The 26,204-nt window shown below is 31.7% G+C and overlaps 1 protein-coding gene across 2 annotated transcripts; it reads right to left on the reverse strand.

Moving 5' to 3' along the window:
• LOC134239597 (uncharacterized) lies at positions 1 to 25,912 on the reverse strand. Of its 2 annotated transcripts, none has more exons than XM_062721783.1 (4): positions 25,851 to 25,912; positions 4,063 to 4,395; positions 1,084 to 1,188; positions 1 to 962 (listed from the first exon to the last, which is right to left on the reverse strand). In XM_062721783.1, exons 2-4 carry the CDS (start codon positions 4,392 to 4,394, stop codon positions 797 to 799), a joined length of 603 nt encoding a protein of 200 aa, XP_062577767.1. In that variant the 5' UTR covers position 4,395; positions 25,851 to 25,912; the 3' UTR covers positions 1 to 796. The 2 variants fall into 2 exon arrangements, with proteins under 2 accessions (XP_062577767.1, XP_062577766.1); XM_062721782.1 differs by lacking the exon at positions 25,851 to 25,912 and adding an exon at positions 4,487 to 4,640.
• Between the last annotated feature and the right edge of the window lie 292 nt (positions 25,913 to 26,204).

Here is a 26,204-nt window from a genome sequence, read left to right on the forward strand (position 1 = left end):
TAAAACAGGAAAGAAAAATGCTGGTCTTTTGACACAAGACTCTAAAATATACTGATATGTCTCTTTATCTTTCAAATGTTTTATATTTATTTTAATGAAATTGTATATTTAAGGACAAAGGTACCAAGATTAAAGAAGCTTAGCGTTACGTAACACATTACAGACCAATTTTTTTAAATCCCTTATTCAAGACATTTTCCTTGAAGCTCAATTGACGATCTAGACTACTGAATTTGAATATTTTATTAATCTAAAGAAATAAATTGATTATTGTTCGTTGAAAAGTTAAGATTTATTGAAAGGATGAATCGGCAAAAACCATCAGTATTTGAACGCCTTAAAATATAAATGAATGTCAAATAAAAACTCAAACAGATAATAAATTATACAAAATCATTCCCCCATGGAGATAACAGGTAGACCTCTTAAAATCAGAGTCCACGTCATTCAGTAAATGCTCATCACACTGACAACTGAAAAAAGACTCTCTTCTGACAGAACACAATACATGGCCGAGAACCGACGGAAATGTTCGAATAAGTTATGACAAGCGTAAGGAAGTTCACTCCGACAGAAAAGTTAAGGTCATATATCAACAGCAAATTTCACCACATGATTAAAGTGCAACCTATATAAAGGTCCTGTAAAGTAGTTAATGTCCTTTATCTATGTACGGGGTCGTAGTGCCTGCTGGTACGTCACTGAGGGATACTCTCTAATTGGTCCAGGAAACTCCAACCAAACTATGACCAATAGTCGCCTTCGTTCATAGAGCATATCAGACTTTAAGCATGTATCATCCTTTCCTTCCAACATTGACACATTCACAGTGAGAGGGGATTTCTACCGGGATAAACCTAACGGGCGGGAAATGAGTTAAATCATCGTCCCATACCAACATCCAATAATGTCTGTACATCTGTACACAAGAACCCCAACCACACTTTCCAGGCGAATTCGACCTAAAACAAATATTGAAAGCATTCATTATTGTTGATGTCCATGATCTCTTGTTTACTTTTTTTATTAACTGGAAGTAGGAAATCGCATTAAGATAAAACTTTGTCTAAATATGATACCTACACACATCGACCAACTGGAACAAACTGGTACTGATGATCAAAGTGAACAACGCTAAGTTGATTGCCGTTCTCTTTGGTTTTGTTGAGTATTTCAAAAGCATAATTCCTGTAAAATGAAATAAAAAATAGTCAATACATTGTTATTCATTTAGTAATACTTATAAACTATGAGAATACAAACAATATATTAAGATAACTATATGAATAATAAATTGAGGAGAGTTGATGCACATTTCCACCTGTCAAAGCATAAAAGAAACCAGTATTCTGTTTGTTATCAATCATCAGACACTCCTATCCGTTGAGAAAAAAAATATGTTGTCAGTGTTCATGCATATCTATATTTTTGTTATGTAATTGAATAATGGAATATTGTAAAATTATAAGAAGTTCATTGATTAACCAGCGATCATCTAAGTGATAGCAACGAAATTATTATAACGTAACGTTTCAATTTTTAACTTAACAGTATTTGTAAGACTAAGTTATTCCAGAAATACCAGACCTATTAATGTTATTTGAAAAATGCATCAAATTTAATACTGGACATGTTTTCAATAATTAATGAGAGAGAAGAGTTCTTTCTAAAGCAGAAAGAACTCTTCTTTCTCATTAATTATGGAAAACTGGTCGTTATGAACTTGGTGCAGCCACTTCAGTAAATCACAAGGTCACAACGTCTGAAGTTTTCAGGTGTGTTTATGAAATATTTTATTTTAGATGTTCATTGAACTTCAAAAAAAAAATATTTATCTTTGATATTTTTGCTTGTTAATGAAAGTACATGCAAATTTGTTGAATTTATTATTTTATAGACTAGCAATGTTAATGTTCTCATCATTGATTTGAAAACTAAAGCACCTATTTTGGTTTCATTTAAATCATATCTTACAGAATCAATTAATACAAATTTGCATGTTAAGAATATTAATTATTGGGTAGATAATAAATATCCATAGAAGTTAAATCTTTTTCTAAATTTGTAGAGTCACTCAAACTCTCCTATATTTCTGTCTACTGTTTAAGAAGAGGCTTAGAATTAAGTTAGGGAAGAAAATAAGACTGTAATAAAGTAAATTCAAAGCCAAAGAATTATTTTCTTAACAAAATATTGCAATATGATTTGAAATGTATGTTTAATTATTTTTTTTTGGGGGGGGGGAGGGGGGGGATATAGGCCTTTGAAATGTCAGTAAAGGTATTTTTCTATCGTTTCAAGGCTTCACAAAAGCAGACATCAAATGAATTCTGACCAAGAATTTCTCTTTTGCTATAAGAAATACGCATATATCTTACAAGAAATCTAACGGTCTAAAAAATAAGCACTGTAATTTGAAAAACTTGAACAATGCACCAGTAGACTGAATACATATACATGTAGATACGTATATGAAACCTCGTGAGACCGAGTCATCATTATTTCCAGCAATAAGTGATAGATTGAAATTCCTTGTTTAATTTCATTTTGCTAAAATAAAATTATAATCTAGAGTTTTGCGTTTTAAAAATTACACATATAAATCTTATATGAACAAACAGGTGTTATGACAGCCTTAATAAGCAGGTTTTGGGGAATGAATTTGGTTTAATGACTAATTGTCCCTTCCTTATGGTAAAGTAAAAATCCAAGTTGGGGAATATATGTGAAATTAAAGTACAATGTAAAATCTTTTTGGAACATATCATTATCTTATCAATTCTGTAATCAATGTATGAATTATTCATACTGTGGTTAAGGTCGAACAAATAATATACAAGTTTTTTACGATTACTAATTTGATTTTAAATGCGTGAAAAAGGAAGTTTTCGGAACACCCATTCTTAATGTATTCTTGTAGCATAGTTGTTAGATCTTGGAAATTGTTGACAGTATTAAAGTTCTGAATTTATGGAATAAAATTATTTTCAAAAAATGAACAAAGTATTAGCAGTTAATATTTAACGTTATAAAGCGACGTAAATATGATGTAAATTTCATTGAAATACCGGGTAATATATCCTGTTAAAAAAAAATCACATACTTTCAGCAGTTAATATTAGATTATGAAGTTACTTTAAACTCATAACGGAAAATTAAAGTAAGAATAAAAATTAATAAGAAATTAATTTCATTTTCAATATACCTAATTACATTTAATAAAAAAAAAAAGCCATATGATATAAAACAAATCTGCATCGAATGTAGTCATACAAAATTTAAAAAGATAACAAATTTCAAACTTTGCTTACGATAAGAAATGGAAAGTTCATATGAATATTCCTCCTTACCATACACCCCTCCTTAGATCTATCTGTCATTCATTTTAGTTGGTTTATTGCTAAAACAAGCTTATTCTATCTTTTTTTGCAGACGTTTGTGAATTTGTTGATTTCAGGATTACAATTAGTTGATACTTTTATCTATGTTAAGGACAGACGAGGCATTCCTTAATAATAGATAATTTTTTCTAGGAGTTTCTCATTGAAGTATTGCTACTTAAACATGTTTACTCACAAAAAATTGAGGTACCTTACCAGGCATTTCTGCAAGATACCAGGGGTAGTTTTTCTTATATAATCCTTTGGGGAAGAAAAATAATTTTCCAAATTCAAATGTTTAAGTGTTTGGATTTTTTTAAAACGTTTAGAAACTGGTTTAGAAAACAGAATGTTATTAAAATTTTGAATATTTTTCATACATTACGAAGATATACAAAAAAGATTTTGAGAAACGTCTCGTCTGACCTTAATGGTTTTGTTCAAGAAAAATTGCCATTAGTCCCAACTATTAAAAACTTCATTTTAACCTTAACTTAGCAACCTTAACACTCAACTTTTGTTAAAGTCAAAACTAGATTAAAAAGTTTGATTAAAAAGAACACCATGTAATTGAAGCATCACAAGGACACACTTCATTCAGTACAGCTTTACTGTTTTAGTACAAAAAAATAGTCTTTTGAAGATTTGAACATAAGAGATAGCATGACCTATTTTTACTCACGTTTGACAACATGAATTGGATTCCCCATTAAGATTTGTTACTGTGTTTCCTACATAAGATCCCGTGCCATGTGAATGAGAATGTTCTCCGACTGGTTTCACAACCGGCATAAATCTCAGACTCCTCTGAGTATTAAAAAGTCCGGGGTACATTTCCAGCACAGCCCTGCTGAGGACCCTGGGATTCAGTCTGTTACAGAGGCACATTCTCTGGAAGGGATTCATCCTCCGCCTCACATTGTGAAATGTCTGATGGGTGCCACTGACAGTGAAGTTCACACAACCAAAATAGCCAAGGAACAGTACGGAATAATTTAAATACTTGGAGTTCATTCTAAAGTAGAAAAAAGGCATACAAAAGTTAATTGTCGGTCTAAGACAATGAATGATTAACGTGATGAGAAGTGTTTTAAACATAGGTTTACCTGATCTGATTAATTGTATTCTATTCTAGTGGATTTCAAATAAGTAGAAAGAACCGTCGAATCACGATAAATGGAAACCTTTAGAGAACTTTTTACTCTTACATTGTAGTTCGGCGTGAATAAATGACTGGGTCCACTTATCACATCAATGTCTGATTTGAGACTATTGATCAGTGATCTCCACAGTCTCTATTAATCTACACCTTGATGAGAAAAGAGGGCTGGCCTAATGCTTGACAGACGGATCATGCAAAGCAAAAGATGGTTGTGGTTGTGTCTGTACGACAAATAAATGTCACACAACTATATCAAGCTTATAGGCCCTTAAGGAGCTTAAAATCTACCATGAAAAATTATTTATTTTCATCTTCAATTTTGGACTTAATTTGGAATTTTGTGGTCGTCACGTGGTATTTCAACACGTGCTATAAGGAATTTGTGTAATCATTAAAAAATTACAACCGCTTTCGTAACAAACCTTAAACGCAAAAATATCTTCAAAGGCATAATACCGATTTTGTACTTATGAATGACACGTCTATATTTATTTATATCCCGATCATTTAAATTCATTAAGTTTCAAAAAATGTTTACATACGTGCATATGTTTCATAAAGTACCCACCTGTTCTTAAATATTTAGTCAAGAGAAGTCAGTTATTTATATACAGCAAACTGATTGGGTTAATTAATGTTGTACTTCATTGTGGTGAGAAATAAATGCAAAGGGCAATGTCAAACAATCCATGACAATACATCGCTTTGCAATCTTGAATATTTGTATGTTCGAAAACTGTTAACGTCACGGAAAATAAACCTTCCTACACTGTGTTGAAGCAATGAAAACTACGTGTTAAATCCAACTGTCTGGGGAAAATTCCCCGTTTAGATAACAAAGTTTTCTTTCAATTTTAAGACAAATGATGATCATTTCTCACCTAGAGGAGGCAAATAAGTCAAAAAATTACTGTTCACTTTTTTGGGTAAAAAATGGGGAAAACTGTGTTTATGTCATAATTATTCAGCATCTGAATAATAAAAATAACGATATTTTAAAATTGTAATTAATGACTTTTCCCCGACAAAACTATTGTCTTGTTGCCCTTAAGTAAGTGAAGCCACTCCATAATATGCTCAGTAGTACTAGTGTTGTAGTGCGAAATTTCCCCGATCAAAACCAGTCTGCTGCTTGTATATGATATTTTAAAGGTAAGAGCAAAAAAAAAGCAAAACAAATTAATGATGACGATTATACATATATTGTATAACCTGGGTGTAATGCCCAAATATTTTCTAAAAGATATTCCTATGTTTTGCTTCCAAGGTAACGTCACATCTACTTCCAATTTCTTATGAGACTACTGAAAGTATATATATATATATATATATATATATATATATATATATATATATATATATATATATATATATATATATATATATATATATATATATATATATATATATATATATAAAAATTTTTAAAGTAACTGAAGGATATGATAACTATTAAGTATTCATATTTAAAGTCCATAAAACAATACAGAATAGGAGCAGACAAATTACGGACCTCCGAAACATCAGAGGTGAATCAGGTGCCATGGAGGAGTTTTCACATTGTGGACCGGTCACATCAGCCGTGTGCTCCTTGTCATGATCGGGAAATAACGGGAAAATCCGTCGTCAATTCAGTAATTCAGTGTATAAATAATGGACTAACAATTAGTATGAAAAACGTGGGTCAGCATTTGACTCAATGATAAATTGTATTTGCTGACAAGGTCATTGTATCGACCATAGAACTTACGAAATGATGACTTTAAACGGGACTGCTGATAATCTTGTTTCATCAACTTGCTTGTCAATAATTAACCTTGTTTTAGAAATTGTTCATACGTAGAGCATGCTCTTGCGTATCGAATCAACTGAGATATATATATATACTCCGTATGCAGGTGATGAAGGTACAATACAAAATAGGAGCTTTTTTACGATTTTGATATTTTACATGCCAGGAAAACGTCAGAACCGGCGCCATTACGTTAACTGGGAATTCGCCGCCTCCAACTGGAGGCAGCATTTCCGTGTGATTTTGTCATACTTGCGAAAATCGAATTAAATTTCAGAGCAATGTTATCAATGTACAATAATTTTGGACTAACATATTGTTTTTATGGTTCAGTTATAAAATATACAATCCGTTTAAAACAATTTATCAGAGTGTCGAGATTTGTCTTCATTTCGAGCATTGATTTTAAAATCTTGCAAGTACTGGAACGAAATGTGGAGTGATATTTTCTTTTCATCGATATTGGTTAGTACTAGAGGCATTGTGCTATTGATAATTTCTGATTTCGGCATTTAGTTCGGTACGCAAGTATAAAAAATGAATTCGGAACCGGCGAATTTTCCAGTTTTCGTAATGGCGCGTATCGAATCAACTGGATATATATACATCAAAATCGTAAAAAAGCCAGGAAAACGTAAGATTTTTCGGACTAGGTATATTGCTGCATAAGTAAGGGAAGTTGATGATAGAAAAGTTAAAGTCATCACGTTTATCGTATAGCTTGGTTGTTAGATTACCATTAACGTATTTTTTTTCAAGTAAAATATCCAAGTATGAAACAGATGTGTCAGACTCTGTGGTATCTTTTATCTCAAGCTCATCAGGTTAAATCGTATCGACGTAGTAACGGAAATTACCATTGGTAATTGACAATATGTCGTCGATATATCTAAATGTCGAGTTGAAGGCCACAGCAAGTGTTTTCTTCTTTTCACGCATAAGATTTTGTACAAATTCTGCTTCACATGAATATAAAAATAGGTCTGCTAATAACGGAGCGCAATTGGTACCCATGGGAATTCCAATAGATTGTTGGAATACCTGATCTCCAAAAATCACATAGATATTGTCAATCAGAAACCCAAGCATCTCTTTGATGTCAACATCAGAGTACTTGTGTGTGCATTCAGAATGTCTTTTAACAAAATAATTTTGCAAATGACCAATGACCAGGTAAGTAAATTTACGAGTTCCATTTTTATTGAAAAATCAGCTGTCAATAATATCAAAAAGCCTAGACTTTAATTTATCGTGGGGAATGGTTGTGTATAAAGTTGAAAAGTTGTAAGTTTTTAAGCTATTGATTTTGGTTTAAAGCTTGCGATTTCACATTATCCAAAAGTTCTTTAGAATTTTGGGGTATCCACATTTGATTCATACCACTTCTTGAATATATTGTTGCACAATACACTTGAAGTTTTTACTTCACTACTGTCAATATCTTAGTGAGAAATAACAAAAGAGGCTTGGTTGAACATTTACTGGAACCCGCAATGTATCTTATTTTGTAAGGATTTTTATGAAGTTTCGGAATCCAATATATATAGTGTAGTTCAAATTCATTTTGGCTCTGTGGAATATTAAAAAGATTTAAAACTGACATATGATTTTGAAGAAATTTCTTCCTTAGAAAGGGAAGTGTGGGTATAAGTAGGATTACCACTTGTAGAATTAAATCCAAGTTCTTCTAAAATACAATTTATATAATGAGCCTTACAAACGAAGACAATGTTGTTACCTGCTTTGTCGGCAGGGAGCAGTACGTACTGATCATGTAATCTATCTAATTCTTTTTTCACTTCTGGATTATTGAACACAGAATAGCAGAGTCCGTTCTACAATTCTGTGACCCTTCAGTATATTGAGTGGCAGAGTTTCACCTTGTGCATTGCCATGGCATGTTTGAAAAAATGTCAAAAATTTCAAAGATTGGGTTTTTCCCGGATTTGTTTCCGAGTCACATTAATGTACAAAAATCACTGCGCCTAAGATAACTCTTCTGTGTTCATCAGGACATAAAGATTATATGTTAGCACCGTTTATGCTTGTTAAACATTTGCCAGAAAGTATTAAGAATTTTTTCAGACGAAATTTGTATACTTTGTTGGCCTCTACATTCATGAATCAACCCTTCCCCCAACAAATGACCGAGCGTTAATTAAAACATGCATAAAGATATGCAGAGAACATTCTAGCTTTTAGCGCTGAGTTCAGAAAAGGGTTCTGTGAAAATATGTGCAAACACCTTGTAATGAAGATTGATCCTCGTATAAAGAAGAACAAAACGAATATGACTTGTATGTGCAGGTAGTCTCCAAATTTTTCTTTCAAAGGATTTTTCCTTGTCTTCTTTCCAAGTTAGCATTATGTTTATTTCCAATTGCATTTGAAACCAATGGATTTTCATAAAAAAGATTACCTACGTATGAAAACTAATCTAAAATTAAGTAAGCTATCAATGATGAAATAGATAAAATAAAAATAAAAACTTTTTTTTTAAAAATTGCAAACGTTATATAGTATATAAGTATATATTTCATGGAATACGAACAAGAAATGAAAAAGATAATGGTGACGAAATACGGAAAAGGAAACAAGCTTTCAGGAAATAAAAAAATAAGACACAGTTTTCTTCCTTGATATTTCAAAGTAAATTAAATAGCTGTCAATGAGATCGTAAACAATATAGATTTCAATTTAGAAACATGCTCCTACTTTTATCATTAGATCATCAAAAACTGCTAACATTAAGTCATAAAGTTTAAAATGTAAAATAATTTTCCAACGGTAAACTAAGAAAGTACAACATGAAAAATACAAGAAAATAATTATTTTTGTTACTTGTTTCTTTATCAAAACATCGATAAAGTGGCATGCAACTTAGATTAAATGCAAATTATATATTTTTACACATGTAGGTATAGATTTATCTGAAATAATGCTGAGGTATTAAAAAGCGTGAATATACCATTTCATTTCACTAATTGCATTTCGCAATAATAAATTTAACATAATCGAAAAAAAGATGAGATAACTCTGGCTTACACTCAAACCAAAACTTATGTCCTTCATGTGGGTGAAATTCTGTTTTTTTTTTCTACACCGTACATCGCAATGGAATTGGGGAATCTATTCCTCAGATCAAACAAAAGGTGACACAGCATGCGTCAGCTAATAGCCTATAATACTGCTCATAGCTGAACTCCTCTAAATGGAATATGTCATCTTTGATAAGCTGATATAGTAATGATTTAGATTCTATGTTTTCACATTAATTACTAGTAAACTGCTGGCCACATTTAATCATAAACTGGGGTCATCAACATTATACTTTGCTATTATTAGAAAATGATTCAATCATAGGGCCATTTATTTCAAAACACTGGCACGTTGCATAGAAGATGCTCACTTTAGACATATGTCTTGTCCATTTGCCTGTCTTCCGGTATTAAGACTCATGTCTTAAAAATGACAGTCTTATCGTTATAAATTATTTCTGGTGGTTTTCTTTTTATATTTATCAATATATCTTTCACATCGAGCAAAATATTTATGAATATCATTACATTTATACTTCATTACAGCAAAATTTAGCACACCTAGGCCTGAAGGTTTATTAATAAGAATATCATAAATACCGACATGACCATGACATTTCAAGATCTCTTCAGTGTTCCTATAATTAATTAATTAACAAGTAATCTTTAGCTGCAGTTTCTAAGTTCTTACTTTAGTTAATTTAGAAGTTTTTTTTTAAAGGTTTGTTTGTGTTGTTTTTAATTTATTGTCATCCATTGTCGCGATATTAAAAAAGAAACACATACTCCTATGTTTGAGAATCAGGTTTTAGTTCATACTAAATCAACATAAAATGCCTTCAACCATGAAGACTAAATTATTTAGGACGTTCTTCCTGAATTTTTTTTTTAAATATTGGAAGATGCTTCCTCTTTAAAAAGATAAATTAAATTGTTGGGGTTGTATAGAATAAGACACAAATAGAAAACAGTTTGTTAAGTAAAATAAAATCAGAAAAAAAATCCCATGCTTAGAACTTCTGCAGAATGATAGGAATGTTCAATTTGAATTTTAATTAATTTATGAATGATATTTATAATCATGCAATACATTCTTTATAAATTTTTTTTTGGTCAAATCTTGTGATTTGTATATCTATATGCAGATATATAATATGTCACATGTAAATCACAAGTTTATTCAAGACAACTTATATGCTTTCATCTAACAATAACCAAGACATATAATTTTGCAAATTTCTTTTCTAAAGAATATTTCTTAAAACATCTAATCTTTGCTATGAATTCTAATTACATTTTAATATCTAATGAAAATGAAATTTGGCAAAGGAATTCCTTATAATTTAATTTTAAAATAATTAAACAACTGTGGATGAAAAATTGTGTTGCTTTATACAAGTTCAAATTTAAGAAAAATACAACCGTAGTAAAAGTGATGTGAAAAAATAACTGATACATAGATCTAGCAGCCATGATGTGTGTTTATATGATGTAAGATCAAGTTAGTGTTTGAAGTTAAAGATACAGTTATCAAATCTTGAATTTTCCATGGATTCCGAGGACTGGAAATGAGGGGATTGCATGGATAAGATGATTAAGCTGGTCGTCAAGAGGGTGTGTCCCCATACCAAACCAGATTATACAAAATATTTTGCGTTCCCAAAATAAAATCTTAAACAAAAATGAATTATTATCAAAGAATTCAAATCGTCTAAAAATGAAAACGTAGTATTATAAAAAAATAATAAAAATACTGAAAATTGAATTATATACTAAAATTGAAAATCTTGATCGAAAAAGTTCGTTAACTTAATATTATATATAATAGAAGTGTCCAGAGTTTCTTTCCTTGCAAACAAAAACCCCTTCAAAAATAACTAGTCCTTTTTTAAGATTTTTTTTTCCTGAAAATTATTTGAATACACACAATAACCACTTCCTGTCTTGGACTCCATTCGAATTTGAAGGAGGCTCCATTCTATGGACCGTAAATAGTTGGTTTATTCTGTGACGCAAATTTCCATTGCAGGGATAATATCAACACTAAAAAATGCACCGAATGTCTAGATAAAATTTAACTCGATCAATCTTTACTGTGCTTTGTCATCTTTGTTATCGATATTTCATTCACAATAAAACAAAAAGCGGTCTCAAGTTCGGTTCGCATTAAAAATGATGTATCTGAAAAAATTGGAGACAAATCAGTCTTATTTTGCAATCTTTCTGTTTCTTTGTTTATTTCTTTTAACTTCTTCGATATCCTCCGATAATCAACACTACAACAATACTTTTCATTTGTTTCTTTTACAAATAATTGGAAATGAACAAATTAAAAAAAAAAACGCTTTAAAACGCACATTTACTGATGGAGAAAAAAAGAATTAGTAAATGTTAAATAACATTAAGTTTTATGTTTGCTTGGCTTTTTTAATTTAGTAATATATATGTTACAAAAAGTAAATGAAATCAGGAATTTCATTTTTTCCCCGTAAACCGTACTGTTTAGTTAATACAAATATTTACTGGATGTTTAAGAATACATGTTATTACTGAATATTTACATTCAACATGTATCTTGCTTATAAAGTGTGAGGAAAACGACAACATTCAAATCACCATAACCTGGACTGGGGGTCAAAAGGTTAAAGTTCAAGGTTTTGCTTTGACATCACAGGCGTTTAACGCCGTAAAAGTGCGAATTCAAATGCGAAAACCAAAATGCACGCTCACAATTAACAGAAGCTGTTGCAATGGATCTTTCATAAATCATAACTTACCCGAAGGATAAAACAACGATTTTTTAAAATGGAAATATCATTTGCAGTCAAGGCAAGCAGTTAAAAATCTAAATATAAGCCTTGAATCATTATTTTTTGTAAGATATTGCTATCGCGTGTTATTTAAATTTGTTTGAACATGCCGTTGCAGTTATGAGAATAAATCTTGCAAAAAATGACTTTGAAGTGAAAGTTTTGGGTCCATCAGATAACACCTTTTACATGTAACTTCAGGCCCCTTGTCACATTTAATATACTTTGAATTACGTTTTAAAATAAACTATATTTTTTTACTATAAGCACTTAAAAAGATAAACAGTTCCATTTCTAATTAGAATTAAATTAACTTTCAAAGTTTAATATGCATTGTTTTAATAATAAAAAGAAAACAAAAATAAATGACATACCTTACTATGATTTTAGTTTGTAATAATATATTTGTTCTTTTTACATGCATGTGGTTATTTGTTCATTTTATTTATTTGCTGTACGTGAAACAAAGGACCATGAAATAAAAGAAAATTGACAGATAATTTGACCTACTCAGGGTCATCACATCTTTTTCTTGGGAGGTAAGGGGAAATCGACTTAGAGCGGAAGTAATTTCCATCCATTCAACAACACCTAAATCTTTATAAATATCAAACGTTTTCATGCACTGTCAGAATGAATTACAAGCTTCACTTTTCTTTAACAACAAGGTTTTGATTCAGAAGGATTATACCTTTGCTTTATGCTTTAGACATGAGACCTTAACCAATGAAAAATAAAGCTAACGTCATATATTTACCGCAGCTGACAATAGATATTGGAACATTTTTTTTCTTTGCAAAATTGTAAAAGAGAATTCAATGACAATGAAAAAATACACCCAGCACATGAGTATCTTATTCTAGAAACACTGTGTGGGTATGCTTTGTGATAGATATTTCTGTTATGTGCTGAATGATGGGCAGAAGGAAAAAGTAAATGCTAGAATACAAATCAAACTTGGCTGCATGACTTAAAAATAAAGATCTGAAGAAAAATTTTTTTTTGAAATATTGAATAGTTTATTTCACAGTTTGAAAGTCAATTTTAACGCCAATGAGACCATTACAAACCCTATAAAATTCATTAAAAGCAAATACATAAACATCTAGCTGGGTTAAAGCAACAGTGTAGAATACTAATTAATTATTTTTTTGTAAAGAAATGTATGCATGGGAACATTTCTTTGACAACAAATAAACAACCATTCACTAACCTTGTCTCACATTTAAGTACCTGTGTCGAGAAAGTTTGTGTAAGATGTTGGCATAACAATGGGTAATAATTGTTATCATTAGACCAATTTTTGTATTCAGATGAAGCTGAATTTCTTCAAAAAACTTCTCTATAAAAAGATTTCTCTTGCTAGGACCTCCAATTTAACATTTAGACATATCGACGAGTTTTCGGATGAGAAGGTATAAATCAAGGTCTGATGTCGCAGTAGGTGTCGGCACAAAAACATCCCTCAATGTTCAATGACCATGAGCTCCGAGTATATATAATTATAAATGTGCAGCCCTCCATCAGCAAGTGGTGGAGTCTTTATATAAATAAGAAATTCTCGACAGGGACGTTAAACAACAAACAAAGAAAACAAATAAACGAACAAACAAACAATTTAATAAGTTTATTCAGGATATAACTTTGGGCAATACAGCCCATCAGTTTACAAAATGACAAAAATGACATACTATATATACCGACTCTCAATTCTAAACTGGGGGGTGAAACTAACAATGCTCATTTTCATTCTTACATTGATTCTATATAGCCCCCTAAATTCTAAGTTAAAGGCACCACTGAGATTGACACCTCTACTTCTAATTTTAGTATTTTATCTATCATTATAACGATTGTTCGCTTAAGTATTTCATTCAGATGGTTATGTCATTATTTTAACTCACAGTCTTCTGTGTATTTTCCTGTTTTCCTATCATGACAAGGAGCACCCGTTGGAAGTGACCGGTCGACAGAGTATGCTTACTCTTTCATGGCCCCTCATTACACCTCTCATTATATAGAGGCTCGTGTTTGCCCTGATTCCATGGACTTCTCAGCTTCATCACTGTTCGTTATTTTCATATTTCATTTCCTTTACATCAGAATTTGTGACAATATAATTTTTTTAAAAAAATCATCGTATTGCATACATATTTCTCATAAATCAAATAAGTTCGATTAAAAAGGGCTTAAAGAATCCATCACTTAGGATGAGTATCTGTAAGTCTATCAGACATGAATGTTGTTTGTTACAAAGACGTTTTGATATATTTTTTTTCCTTTTAAATAATTTGTTTGTTTGCCCTTTCTTGACCCACAGACAAAAAATGGACTGGCACAGAACTTTTTTTGACCTTCAGGAAACATTTTTTTATCCATTTCAAAGTTTTCCCTTCCCATTATCACCTATTTTAACTTCATTTTCGCTAGTGTTTTTAATTTAAAAAACTTGCTACAAACCCAATTTTTATGGTGGGTCGGGAAAGGGCGAGCAAACATTTTTTTTTTAAGATGGTCTTTCGTATATTTTCATATAAAAACCTTAGATTCCGTTTATCCGGGTTTTTGTTCTAAGGTTCGTTCACTTTTAAAGATGTAACCAGAATAATAAACAAAATATATATTACTGACATAATTAAAATACTTTTCAATTATTTTCAAAAATACGAAGATTTCAGGATATATGAAATTGATTTGCCATTTCTCCAAATAAATATAATTAAAATAAGCATGTATATCAAATTTGAAATACACATGTACTGTAATACTGTAATATACATATCATAAAATATTTTTTTTCATATACATGTAAAAAGTTGAATAGCAAAAAATTACAATTTCCTTAATTGGAAATTGCCCTAAAAAACGTCATATGCGAGTTATAATATTTTAAGAAGTGGAATTGGCATGGAATGCACTTTAACACGAGTTTATTTTTATTTGATTTTGTTTTGTATTGTTTGCTGTTAACGTCCCTATTCTTAATGCCAGAAACGCCAACACTTTCTGGTGAGGGCTTAAAAGAAACTCGGGACATTTTTTTTATATGCACACCCTCTACATTAACTAGGTTTATACGATCCAAAAAATTTTTATATTCAACACTACATTTCCCTTATATCAATTTCCTGAAAAGTATACCAAGGGCGACTACAGGGTCATGGGTTTGTGATGTATAAGTACCAGCCTCTCACTGTTTTGAACTTATTTTATTGATTCAATACTTTTGCAAACGGATTGGACGATAAGATATCAACCTCTTAGGCAGCCATTCCAATAGTAAAAGTATTGTTGACGATTGAAAAGTTCGTCATCACGTTTATCATTAATTTTATAAGCTCTGTTGTTAGGTTTTCATTAACGTCTTTTTTCTTGTAAAAGATCCAACTATGAAACAGGGGTGTCAGATCCTGTGATTTCTTTTAATTCGAGCTCACTGGGTTATCGTGCCGTCAAATGAATGGAAATACTAAAGTACATGTAATAATTGTAAATATTAATATAATATGTTGTCGATGTATCTAAATGTCGAGTTGCGGGTCACAACACGTGTAATCTCGTGCATAAGAATTTGAATAAAATCTGCTTCTACATAAAAGGATTATTATGATGAAAGACTGATGATCAATAGATATCAAAGATGTTAGTGAAGGGAATAACTGCTTATCTCTGACTGTCCGAAAGGTTAATTTGAACATTAATTTATAATAAGTCCGAAAAAGCCAATTTTTTTAACGTGACACAGTTATAATTTAACAATTAAAAAACACCGTAGTTTTTTTAACTCAATAAAAATAACATTCAAGATTTTCAAATGCATGCCGTACGTGTGTCACTGATTATACCTATTGAGCTGTTTACCTTGTCAAGTCCAGACAGCATAATGGATCACAGAAGAACCAAAGAAAGAGACACAGAATAAAACCAAAGTAAACCGAAGAGACAAAAACTGGAACCAAAGGAATACCCAGGAGAGCGAATGTGTCCTATGGCCGGCTATGGGGAAATACATGTAACGAAAGAGACAGCAAATTGAACCAAAGAAGAACTGAAGACATGAAGAATAGGGACCAAATGGAGAACCAAAGAAAAATAAAACAAATGGTACCAAAGGAGGTCCGAAAAAAGAGAAAACGAATGACACCAAAGGAAAACCGAAGAAGGGGACTTGGAAGAAGAATCGAAGGAAGAGATAAAATGGGGAAGGAGAACCGGAAAAAATGAATGGGAAGAGAGCAAATGGAACCAAAGAAGAAAGGAAGAAAGTGAGTGCGAGTGGGAAAGGGAAGTGAAAGAAGAGAAGGCCATTGGGGAACCAAAGTAGATACGGCGATTGAAACCAAACGAGAGCCAAAGAGAGAAAAACAACCAGCACCAAATTAAAGGAGAACTGAAGGAAGGACCTAATAGGACTTAAGGAAAACCGAAGGAAGAGACAGCAAACGGTAAGGAAAACGGAAGGAAAAAAATAAATTGGACGACAAAAATACCACATAGTAAACGTGACCAAGGGGGAATTAAAGAAAGAGAAGGCAAATGGGACCAAAGGACCAAAGGAGAACAGAAGAAAGAAAAACGAATGTCAGCAAAGTAGAACCGAATAAAGAGAGAGAATGGGACCATAGGAAAAACAACGGAAGAGACAGCTATTGGGAAAGAGAGCCGGAAAAAGAGAGTAAAAATGAGACTAAAAGAGACAGCAAATGGGACCTAAGGAGAACCAAGACAAATACTGCGAATTGGATAAATAAAAACGAAGGAAGAGATCGAATGAAACAAAAAAGTGGAATATCCCCCTTTTCTTTTTATCATTATAAATACTTATCGAGAAATTTTAAAATTATAAAAATGTATTTAAAATTCTTCTTGACTACTACTGTAGCTTAGACGGTAGAGCGCTCGCTCCTTAATCGGAAGGTCATGCATTGGAATCACGTACGGTCGCGACTGTCCGAAGTCGATAAAAAAAAAAAGGCACTAAAACAACTGTTCCATCGCCAAGCGCAGGGCACGTTCGCTCGAGAATTTTTCACTCATATGGAGATGCCACCACTTGTCGATGGAAAGTTGCAAATTTTGTCCTTTACTCGGCACTCATGGCAATTGAGCAGGGGGTAATCTTTGTCGTACCAGCACCTACTGCGACAAGGGACCTCGGTTTATACGGTCTCTTTAACCAATTCCCAACTTTTGGAAAACTAAACATAACACCATTAGCAACGCATGCATAATATAAACAAATAGATTTAACCACAGCTGAAATTAGTGCGTTAATTTTTTTTAAACCAAGTGTTAAGATTTTATTATAAAGTACTCTTACATGGATGTTTTTGCTCCAGGCAAAGACAAGTCAGCACGTTTTCTCGTGTGAGGCTTTCAGACCAAAGGAAGAGATGTTTTCAACCCAAACCAGAAGATTTCAGACTACTGACCCATATTTAAGATACCTAATTTATCATTGTAAAGTTAAGTGTAACCTGTATCATTAATTACTGACTGATTAGTAGCAACTTTTTGCTGATTAGCAATCTAATAAATGATACTTATATTGTGTATTGCACTCTCTTTAAAATCAGCATGGATTGGGTTCAATTATCTATCAATGTTACCACCTCGAATTATATGTACTTTTACAAATGTTAATGCTAACAATGTACAACTTTTTCAGAGACAATTTACTTTTATAGACTATCAAAGCAAAAAAAATTAAAGGTAATACATAAAGATCCTATGCTGTGCGTAAACCGAAGCAGTAAGTTGCATCTTAATTTTTATTGGTCTATCATTATTATTCCATGAAAAAGAATGTTTACATATACATTTAGATATCAATTTTCGACAAACACTTTTCTAAAAAAAAAAATATCAATTCTCTAATCAAATTAATAGATTGATATATTCCCTGAAATTGTTGAATAATTTGACAAGATTACGCCAAATATTTTCTTGTGCAAAATACATGTATTCAGAACCACATTTGACATATATACATCTCAATGTGTTTATATTTACTTTAAATATATTCTTTTTCACGATTCACTGTATTGCTGTGATATAACGTCTAGGAAGTCCAACAAATGTATGCATTTTTGTGAAATATTAACAACAGTTTCCGGTACTGCAAATCTATAATTAAAAGAAGATGGCCATCTTTGGGAAAATGTTGTTCGACCTCTCCCGTCCGACTCAAATCTTTTTTAAACCTACAGGAAATAATTATTTCATATTTATTTATTCCAGAATTGTTGCACTCCGATCAAAACATTTTTTTTAATTAAAAACTTTATTATTAACAGATTTTGAAAATACAACATTGGCTTTGAAATTGGGGGGGGGGGATTCAACCTTCCCACCGAACTATTTTATTTTTTTATCTCGGTGTGGAGAGGGTAAAGCACATATCATTTTAAAGTTAAGATTAATATATACCAAATAAATAATATAATGATAGATTAACCGTGTTTTAAGAGTTTAAAAAGGTTTTCATTATGTCATTCAGTAATATACAATGTAGCTCGTTATACTTATCTTTGCCCACAATTTATCATTACAAAACCAAAAAATTAATTTGTATGAGACCGTAAATGTGCCATAACTTTTTTAATGGTTTATTTATAACTTGTTAGGCTTCATTTCAAGGAAAGGAGTTTCAAAAATACTAAATGATATCGTTAGTATGTTTCTTGAACAGTAGTGCGGAGAAAATGCCATGCTGTGACCAACTCTGGGTCTTAATTTGAGATAAGGGATCGTTAAAGTCAAAACTTTGTTTTTGCTATTTCAGCATTTAATGGTTTCTGCTGCTGGCGCTTACCAGTTTGTATTCATTAGGACCTTTTTCTACTCAGACAATTTGATTCATACAATATATTCAGTACTTTTGTATTGTATTCATTTTAAAATAGATGCATTTAAATTTTTGGGGTTCTGAACGTACATGAATAAATTGTCATTTAATTTTTGTTCTTATTCACTTCTTTTTTTTTATGAAAACACTATACATATAACAGGATTACTTAATTTGATAACTTAGATATTCAAGTTATCATTAAAAACCATTTGAATGGGAATGATTAACTAAATAGAATAAATGTGCGCATATCAAGGCAGTTGAAGAAATCATTACTCTGAATTTATGGACAACACAAATCAAAAATATTACTAATCCAGTCGTTGCTTTCTCCCTAAAAAAAATATTTATTCACAAGTAAGAAGTTTTTATTTTTAATTTATGAGCATTCTCTACGAAATGAAATAAAACAATAACAAGCATTCAATTCGCATATGGAAAATATCATAAAATACAATATAGAACAGAACTATTAGATTGGTCATTGTACGGAAAATATTGAAGCACACTTTCAATTCAAAAGAACCGTTTTCTATGATATGAAAAAGTATGAAAACTACACCGGTAAAACCCCAGATACATTTGCGAAAAAGATTGACGGCCGACTGTTTTTTGGGCTGAATTTTGATTCTTATATTTTTCAATAAATCTGAGAAATAAAAAGTCAAATTATCCATTGTAAAATATGGTTCTACAATAGTATTTCGGTAGTTTCTCAAACCTTTGATGTAAAGAAAGTATATTTCCAAAATATATTCTTGGTATATGGGTACACTAAGAATATACCACATGTGTGTTGGAAATATACAGTTAATTACCTTTAAAAGCGATTCTTTTTTTCAATGGAAATTGCTAGATAATACCTTGAATACAACGGTTGTCCAAATTAATGTAATGCATCTTAGTAACTCTGACATTTAATTGAAAGAAGTCTGAAACAAGAGACATAATTCTTAATCTGAAATGTTTAAGACGAGTTGTCGTTTTGTTTAGCAACTGTTCGTCAATGAACAAACTTAATTGCTTATTGTAATTGCTCTCTAACACATGAATCAATAGAATAAAATACATTACTGTTCAAAAGGAATACAAGTCTTGTAGAGTAGGTGTCCACCTCTAAAATCTATTCCCTCGGAAAATTACCACTATTAATAGTAAGATTCTCCATCCTTAAAATAGGCAATAGATCTATCTAGAGTTACACTACCTCCACGGGAAAAAAAAGGTCTCTAGAGAAACCCCCTTCAAAAAATATTATGGTTGTACTTATGTAGGAGGACGTAAATTGTTACAGCTGTCCCTCCTTCAAAATGGCTGCCAGTTCTATTGAAACATACGAGATAAAAAAAAAATGTCCTATCATTAAAAGCTTATTTTTATCTTGTTAAACTAATTTCTAGGGGGGGGGGGTGGGGGGTATTGGTATAACATGAATAAAATGTAATAGGTTGAACAATTTTTCAACTGTATCAATGGAAATTTTAAAAGGATTTTATTTTTTCCAATTTAAAGCAAAACTACATGTATATTGTTTGACATTTTTACCACACTGAAGACGATTTTTTTGCATTTGCCTGATCATGACAAGGACCACGGCGGGTGTGCCGTGTTGATCAGTCAATAGGGTTGCTTACTCCTTCATGGACCTGATCCAATCTCTGATGATTTTATAGGTCAGTGTTTGTTCAATTCCAAATTCGTATTGCTTCAATGGACTTTTGAAATTGGTTACTATAATTATTAACCTCGTATTACATGTACATTTTGACGTGCATGGGGCTTTCCAAGATTCCAGTGTTTGAATACCCAAAGTAGCTAGCTGCCGTCGCAAAATAACTAATAATTGGTCTTTTACAAAAAGTTGATGCTGTAAAAAGTGTAAATATTAAATCCCTTAAATATAAATAAATCTTGAGTTTTCCTTAGTACTTACATGTAGATATGAGTCTTTTTGTCGCTTTCTTAATAATCCTATACAAAACTTTGCATTACTTTTAACCTTTAAGTTATGACAAAATCTCATAAAAATTCCCCCACTATACATTTTTCAGGTTACCATTTTAAAGATTAATGTATGAAAAATATTAGCATCTATTTGTGTATACAAAATAGATGCCTTTATTTTACGAGAAAAGTATATTTGAAGGGACCTATATCCTAGTTTATAGGTCCCAAGTATTGTTATTTGAACGTTGGCTTTTAAGGGTCGGGTTTGGTTGACACATCAAGTGTAGTATATAAAAGGTCGGGCTTGATCTTCACATTCCTTTCTCCTGAACCCTTCGAAGGTAAAGACGCATAACAATTGCTTGCAATAAAATACATGAAATGTTGTTTTGTAACTTTAAAAAATCGTATGATTTTTCATTTATGCATTGTTCTCAACCATTTTAACGCTGTTATTAATATCGATGTGCATAATTATGACGGATGAGATTGGATTCAAACATTTTACAAAGCAGACGACGCGCACGCGGTTATACCAAAAAATCGTTTACTTGTACCTTTGTATTGTTTTACAATGATGTAATGTCGGTTATTAACATTAATAACTTTCTTTTTGTTTCATACTGCTTCGAAACCCGGCAAATGCAAACTAAAATAGGTCCTATGAAACAACAATAAGGAAGCTCGGTCGGACCTTCCCGTGGACATGGACCCAAATACAAGACTAAAAGTCAGAGAAAAGCATAGAAAATTATCTTTAAATCGTTGGGAAAACCAGACATAAGTATAAGTATCATCACAGATTCACAGTCCAGTATATCAGGTACATCAGTCACCTTTGTATTGCTTTAATAGTTGAGTGTGTATACATGTTGTCTTTTCCACTGTAGATTGACACAAAATTATAAGCAAAGTCTGTCAGCATGGCTTTTGATGTTGCTTTTATAACTAATAATTTGTTTAAGAAATGTTAACTTGAGAATTTTGACAACCTGTAAATCTTACAATATTAGGTTATAAAATAATTTCCCAAAATAGCTGCAGATCTACATTTTTAAAAATCATTAAATTTAACTTTGATATCTCTCAAAATAAGGTCTTGCAGTTGACTGAAATTATGGTCAAAATAACCCTATAGATTGTTTTGATATGCTCTTGTAATGTTAGGTGATGTTAGGTGCAGATAATACAGCAGCTTAATTTTCATATGTAACATAAGAAGAATGTTTCAGACCCATTGCACATTTTCATTAACTTTCTATTTGTGAGATTATATTCAGTTATTCAGGTTCGAATGTAAACAGTTGCAACGTTTTGTTTGATTGTAGAATATTAGGCATTATGTAAAGCATGGCTAGGAACTATTAGGCTTAAGGCATTATTTAAAATATGGCTCAGAATGTGGCTAAGAACAAGTAGGCATTAATGACAACTTGGCTGAAAACTACTAGGCATTACTTACAACATGGCTCTATGTGGCTCAAACTATTGGGCATTATCTGCAGCATGCTCAGAACAATTAGGCATTGACTACAATATATCTGGAAACTACTAGGTACAACTAACAACATGGCTCAACCTGGCTCAGAGGTATGGGGCATTATTTACAACATGGCTCAGAACAATTAGGCATTAATTACAACATGGCTTAAAACTACCAGGCATTAAATACAACATGGATCAATCTGGCTCAGAACTATTAAGCATAACTTACAATATGGCTCAGAATTATTAGGCATTACTTACAACATGACTCAAAACTGTAGGGCATTTCAACATGGCTAAAAACTATTATGCATTAATGCCAAAATTTTCAGGCTGATATAGTATATATCTCAAGTTTGTGATGAATGTAAGTACAAAGGAGCATGAAGTACATATCTTTTCCAGAGTAGAGTTTTGTTATAGTTATTTAAATGCACCCAATTTTCCTTGAGATTAGTTCTTTGCATTCATGAAATATTACTATCTAATGTTGTGAAAGCCCCTGATATTTATAAAGCAAATGATAAGATCAGTTGCATATCATAAATTTTATAGATTTACACTGAAATTGGGCATCCTACTCATTATAGATGACTTTAAAAAGTAAAGAGATCTAAATTTGGAGCCGGGAGCAATGATCCTCTGGAAAGTGCCTTTTTCAAGTCTGTATTTGTTGGAGCTTTCTCGTCATTGATTCCATATCCTAGCTATTCAATTGGAAACAAAATGGTCATTGAAATATAGTAATACAAAGGTGAAAATGAGGAAGGGGGGACATCTTCATTGTTAAACAACATAAGGTATCAATTCATATTAATTCTTGAATGAAAAGGAAAATACAAAATACTTATTTATAACCATATACCATCCATTGCCTAAGACTGGAATTACTAGGATAGCTTTGTTTTGATCTAATAAAGTGGAAATGAAAGGATGGAAGTTGCAATATGTAGCCCAAGGAATGTTAAGGATGTTTTGTAATCATTTATAAATGAATATATTTTGGTTCTTAATAATTAAAGCAAAAGGAAAATGTCAAATCTTATTTTCTTAAAGTTTTTGGGATGATCAGGAAAAGCTTTCAGTAGAGATATTGGATTTTGAAATGTAGGTAGACATGACCTTCCAGATCAGTTCAGGTTACATAGGATAAAGTGTTGGAAAAACCAAGTTAGATTGTAATTACTTCTAGAATCCAGGTAAACTTGTAGGACATGCAACAGAATGTATGTTGCAAATAAAATATATGGTGTTAATTAAACTCTGGTTATTTTTACACACAAGAAATGACACAATTAGGCAAGTTCCTTAAATCCCTAACAATGTATCAATTATTTTTCGGAAGAGTTCTCATAGGAAGTTTATATGTTTTTGGAATTTTATACAGATTGCTCAACCTTGAATTTGCATTTGGCTTCAATTTTGAGATGTTTGGGCTATTAAAGTTCCTCAAAGGGTGCTTATATTTTGTAACTCTGTTCTTATTATGCAGACTTTAAAACTTGAGACTTGGCATTGTCCCTTGGGGTTGCATTTAAAATGAGTTTCACTTGGTGTATGTTTTTAATCAAAATACTATTAAGAAAGATCAAGCACATATTGAGAGCAGTACATGTAATAGGTGTATTCAGGCTCATTGCATATTTATATATATTAAAAAAAAAAAAATATTTCCATTTGATGTAATTAATAATTAAACATCTATACCTTAAAGAATTTTAGACTTTGCAATGCGTTTGGGCTACACATTGGTAGATTGTGGTCATATAGAGCTGTTGAGCTCAGATGCACATACATGTATCACAGGCATTAATAATATTTATTGAAAGAATATGTAAGAGGGAAGGGATTTAGTCAATTAGCACATCAATAAGATTAGTCGAGTACATGAGTACTGCAAGGATGGGTAATGAAATTGCAGCCAAAAAATCCTAGTTTGAAATTGGCATCTATTAAGTGCCAAATATCTTCATGGCAGCTTAATTGGTAAGTATGATATATGGAATACTAGGTAATGTATTTTTTGTAGGAATATCATTAAACAAGGCCAGTATGCTTCCAAAATGGTAGTATTGTCTTTTACAGGCATTTGTAACCACCACTAAGTAGTGTTGTACCTTCTTGTAATTGAATATGACTAAGAATTTCAAATTGCTCTGCTTAAATTGTTTACCGGTAATTAGAGAGTGAATGTGTTCCTTTCGGAGATATAAAATTTGGTTCTTTTCAAACAGCAGGACATGGCTTTCCTAGCAAATTTTAAACAGGAATTATGATGTAGGTAGTTCTCTTGAGTGAAACATTCCCTATTTGGAAACTTTAATTTTGATTAACTACAACCATTTATATCTTACATGCCTTGAATAATGGAGAAACGAAAAACAATGGTGGTAAAGAGCATTGCAAGGTTGCTCAGACATTTCAGAAGGAATTAATAGACATGTAAGTTTCTACAAGACAGAGCTTTATTAGGCATTGAGGAATTAAGTGAGATACATCACATTTGGTAAGGATTGATTGCCTTATGTGTTGTAAAACCTTTTCTTAATAATGGGAAATTCAAAATACTTTATTTTAAGTCTGCTAAAGGCATGCACATCTACGAATCAAGATGTGTGCAAGTATCTTGCTGGGAAGGGGGGTCTTGGCAGTATTGGTCGTGGTCCAGTTGACTTGCTTTGCTTCCCCCAATGTGTGGGGTGACTGCAAGCTGTGCCAACTTGCAGCCATGTGGCGTCTGCGCACACCAAGTCAACTGATAACTGAATGTTTGTGTGAAACTTGTTATAAACTGTCACCTTGTTGAAATGCTAATGCTAGTGTAAACTAAGCTAATAAGCTTACTCTTGGTGACAGTAATATATACTTTAGAACTGTACTACATTGTACAGGTTTGAAATATAAAAAATGTTGATATTTGAAGTTTGAGATGTTTGATCTAGTATGATGTTTGAGATATTAATGATATTTGATATGCAAGATTTGATAAAATAAGTTGATATGCTTGATATTGGAATTTGAGATATGACATATTGATTGATTGATTGATTGATTGATTGATTTGAACAATTTGTATGTGTGCTGACCCTCCGCGGTTAACCCGGGACGGTTAGAAAAAAGAAACACACATTGTTGATCTTTGAATTTGGTGGGCTTGCCCAATTGAAATGGCATCCCACAATTTTGTATTGTGCCACGGCCAATATCCGCCACAATAAATAAGTATAAATTTTATATTGAGTTTTGTGTCAATTTTCTCTGTATAAATAATGTTGATTTCTGAAAAAAATAAGTAATATCATTTATTCTTAAGAGTCGAAAACAACTACATAACGCGTGCATGCTTGGTGTCTTGACGACTCGATGGAAGATTCAAAACATCTTACCGTAATCATCATTGGAAAGTGGTATGACGCTTAGGACTGGATACACGGTAAGACAGCATTCTGAAAAAGAACAGTCATAATATATAGACTTCTATTGTATTATAGTATTATTTTTTCTATAGAAACCATTGCTCAAATCGTGAAGATGATATTTTAACTGTCCATAGAATTCATTTCACAGATTGGGATTCAATATCTCCCCGTCTAATACAATCATACATTTATCTAAAGTCTTATATCTGAAAATGTTTTATAATACTGAACCAAGGTCATAGTCTAAACACAATGGACAATAATATATACGGCATTAATCTCTAGACAAAACTTATAAAATCCAATTGCCTTAAATCTTTG

The sequence above is a fragment of the Saccostrea cucullata genome, unplaced genomic scaffold (genome assembly GCF_032062105.1).
Source record: "Saccostrea cucullata isolate Sc308-1 unplaced genomic scaffold, CSIRO_AGI_Scuc_v1 ctg80, whole genome shotgun sequence".
In the NCBI taxonomy this organism is placed as follows: domain Eukaryota; kingdom Metazoa; phylum Mollusca; class Bivalvia; order Ostreida; family Ostreidae; genus Saccostrea; species Saccostrea cuccullata.

Excerpts from the sequence above, each read along its gene's own strand:
- LOC134239597 (XM_062721783.1), bottom strand. The coding sequence starts at position 4,394 with ATGAACTCCAAGTATTTAAATTATTCCGTACTGTTCCTTGGCTATTTT. Across the intron at positions 1,189-4,062 it reads TCCAATTCATGTTGTCAAAC|GAATTATGCTTTTGAAATAC; the intron begins GTGAGTAAAAAT and ends TTCATTTTACAG. Across the intron at positions 963-1,083 it reads GTTCCAGTTGGTCGATGTGT|GTCGAATTCGCCTGGAAAGT; the intron begins GTAGGTATCATA and ends TATTTGTTTTAG.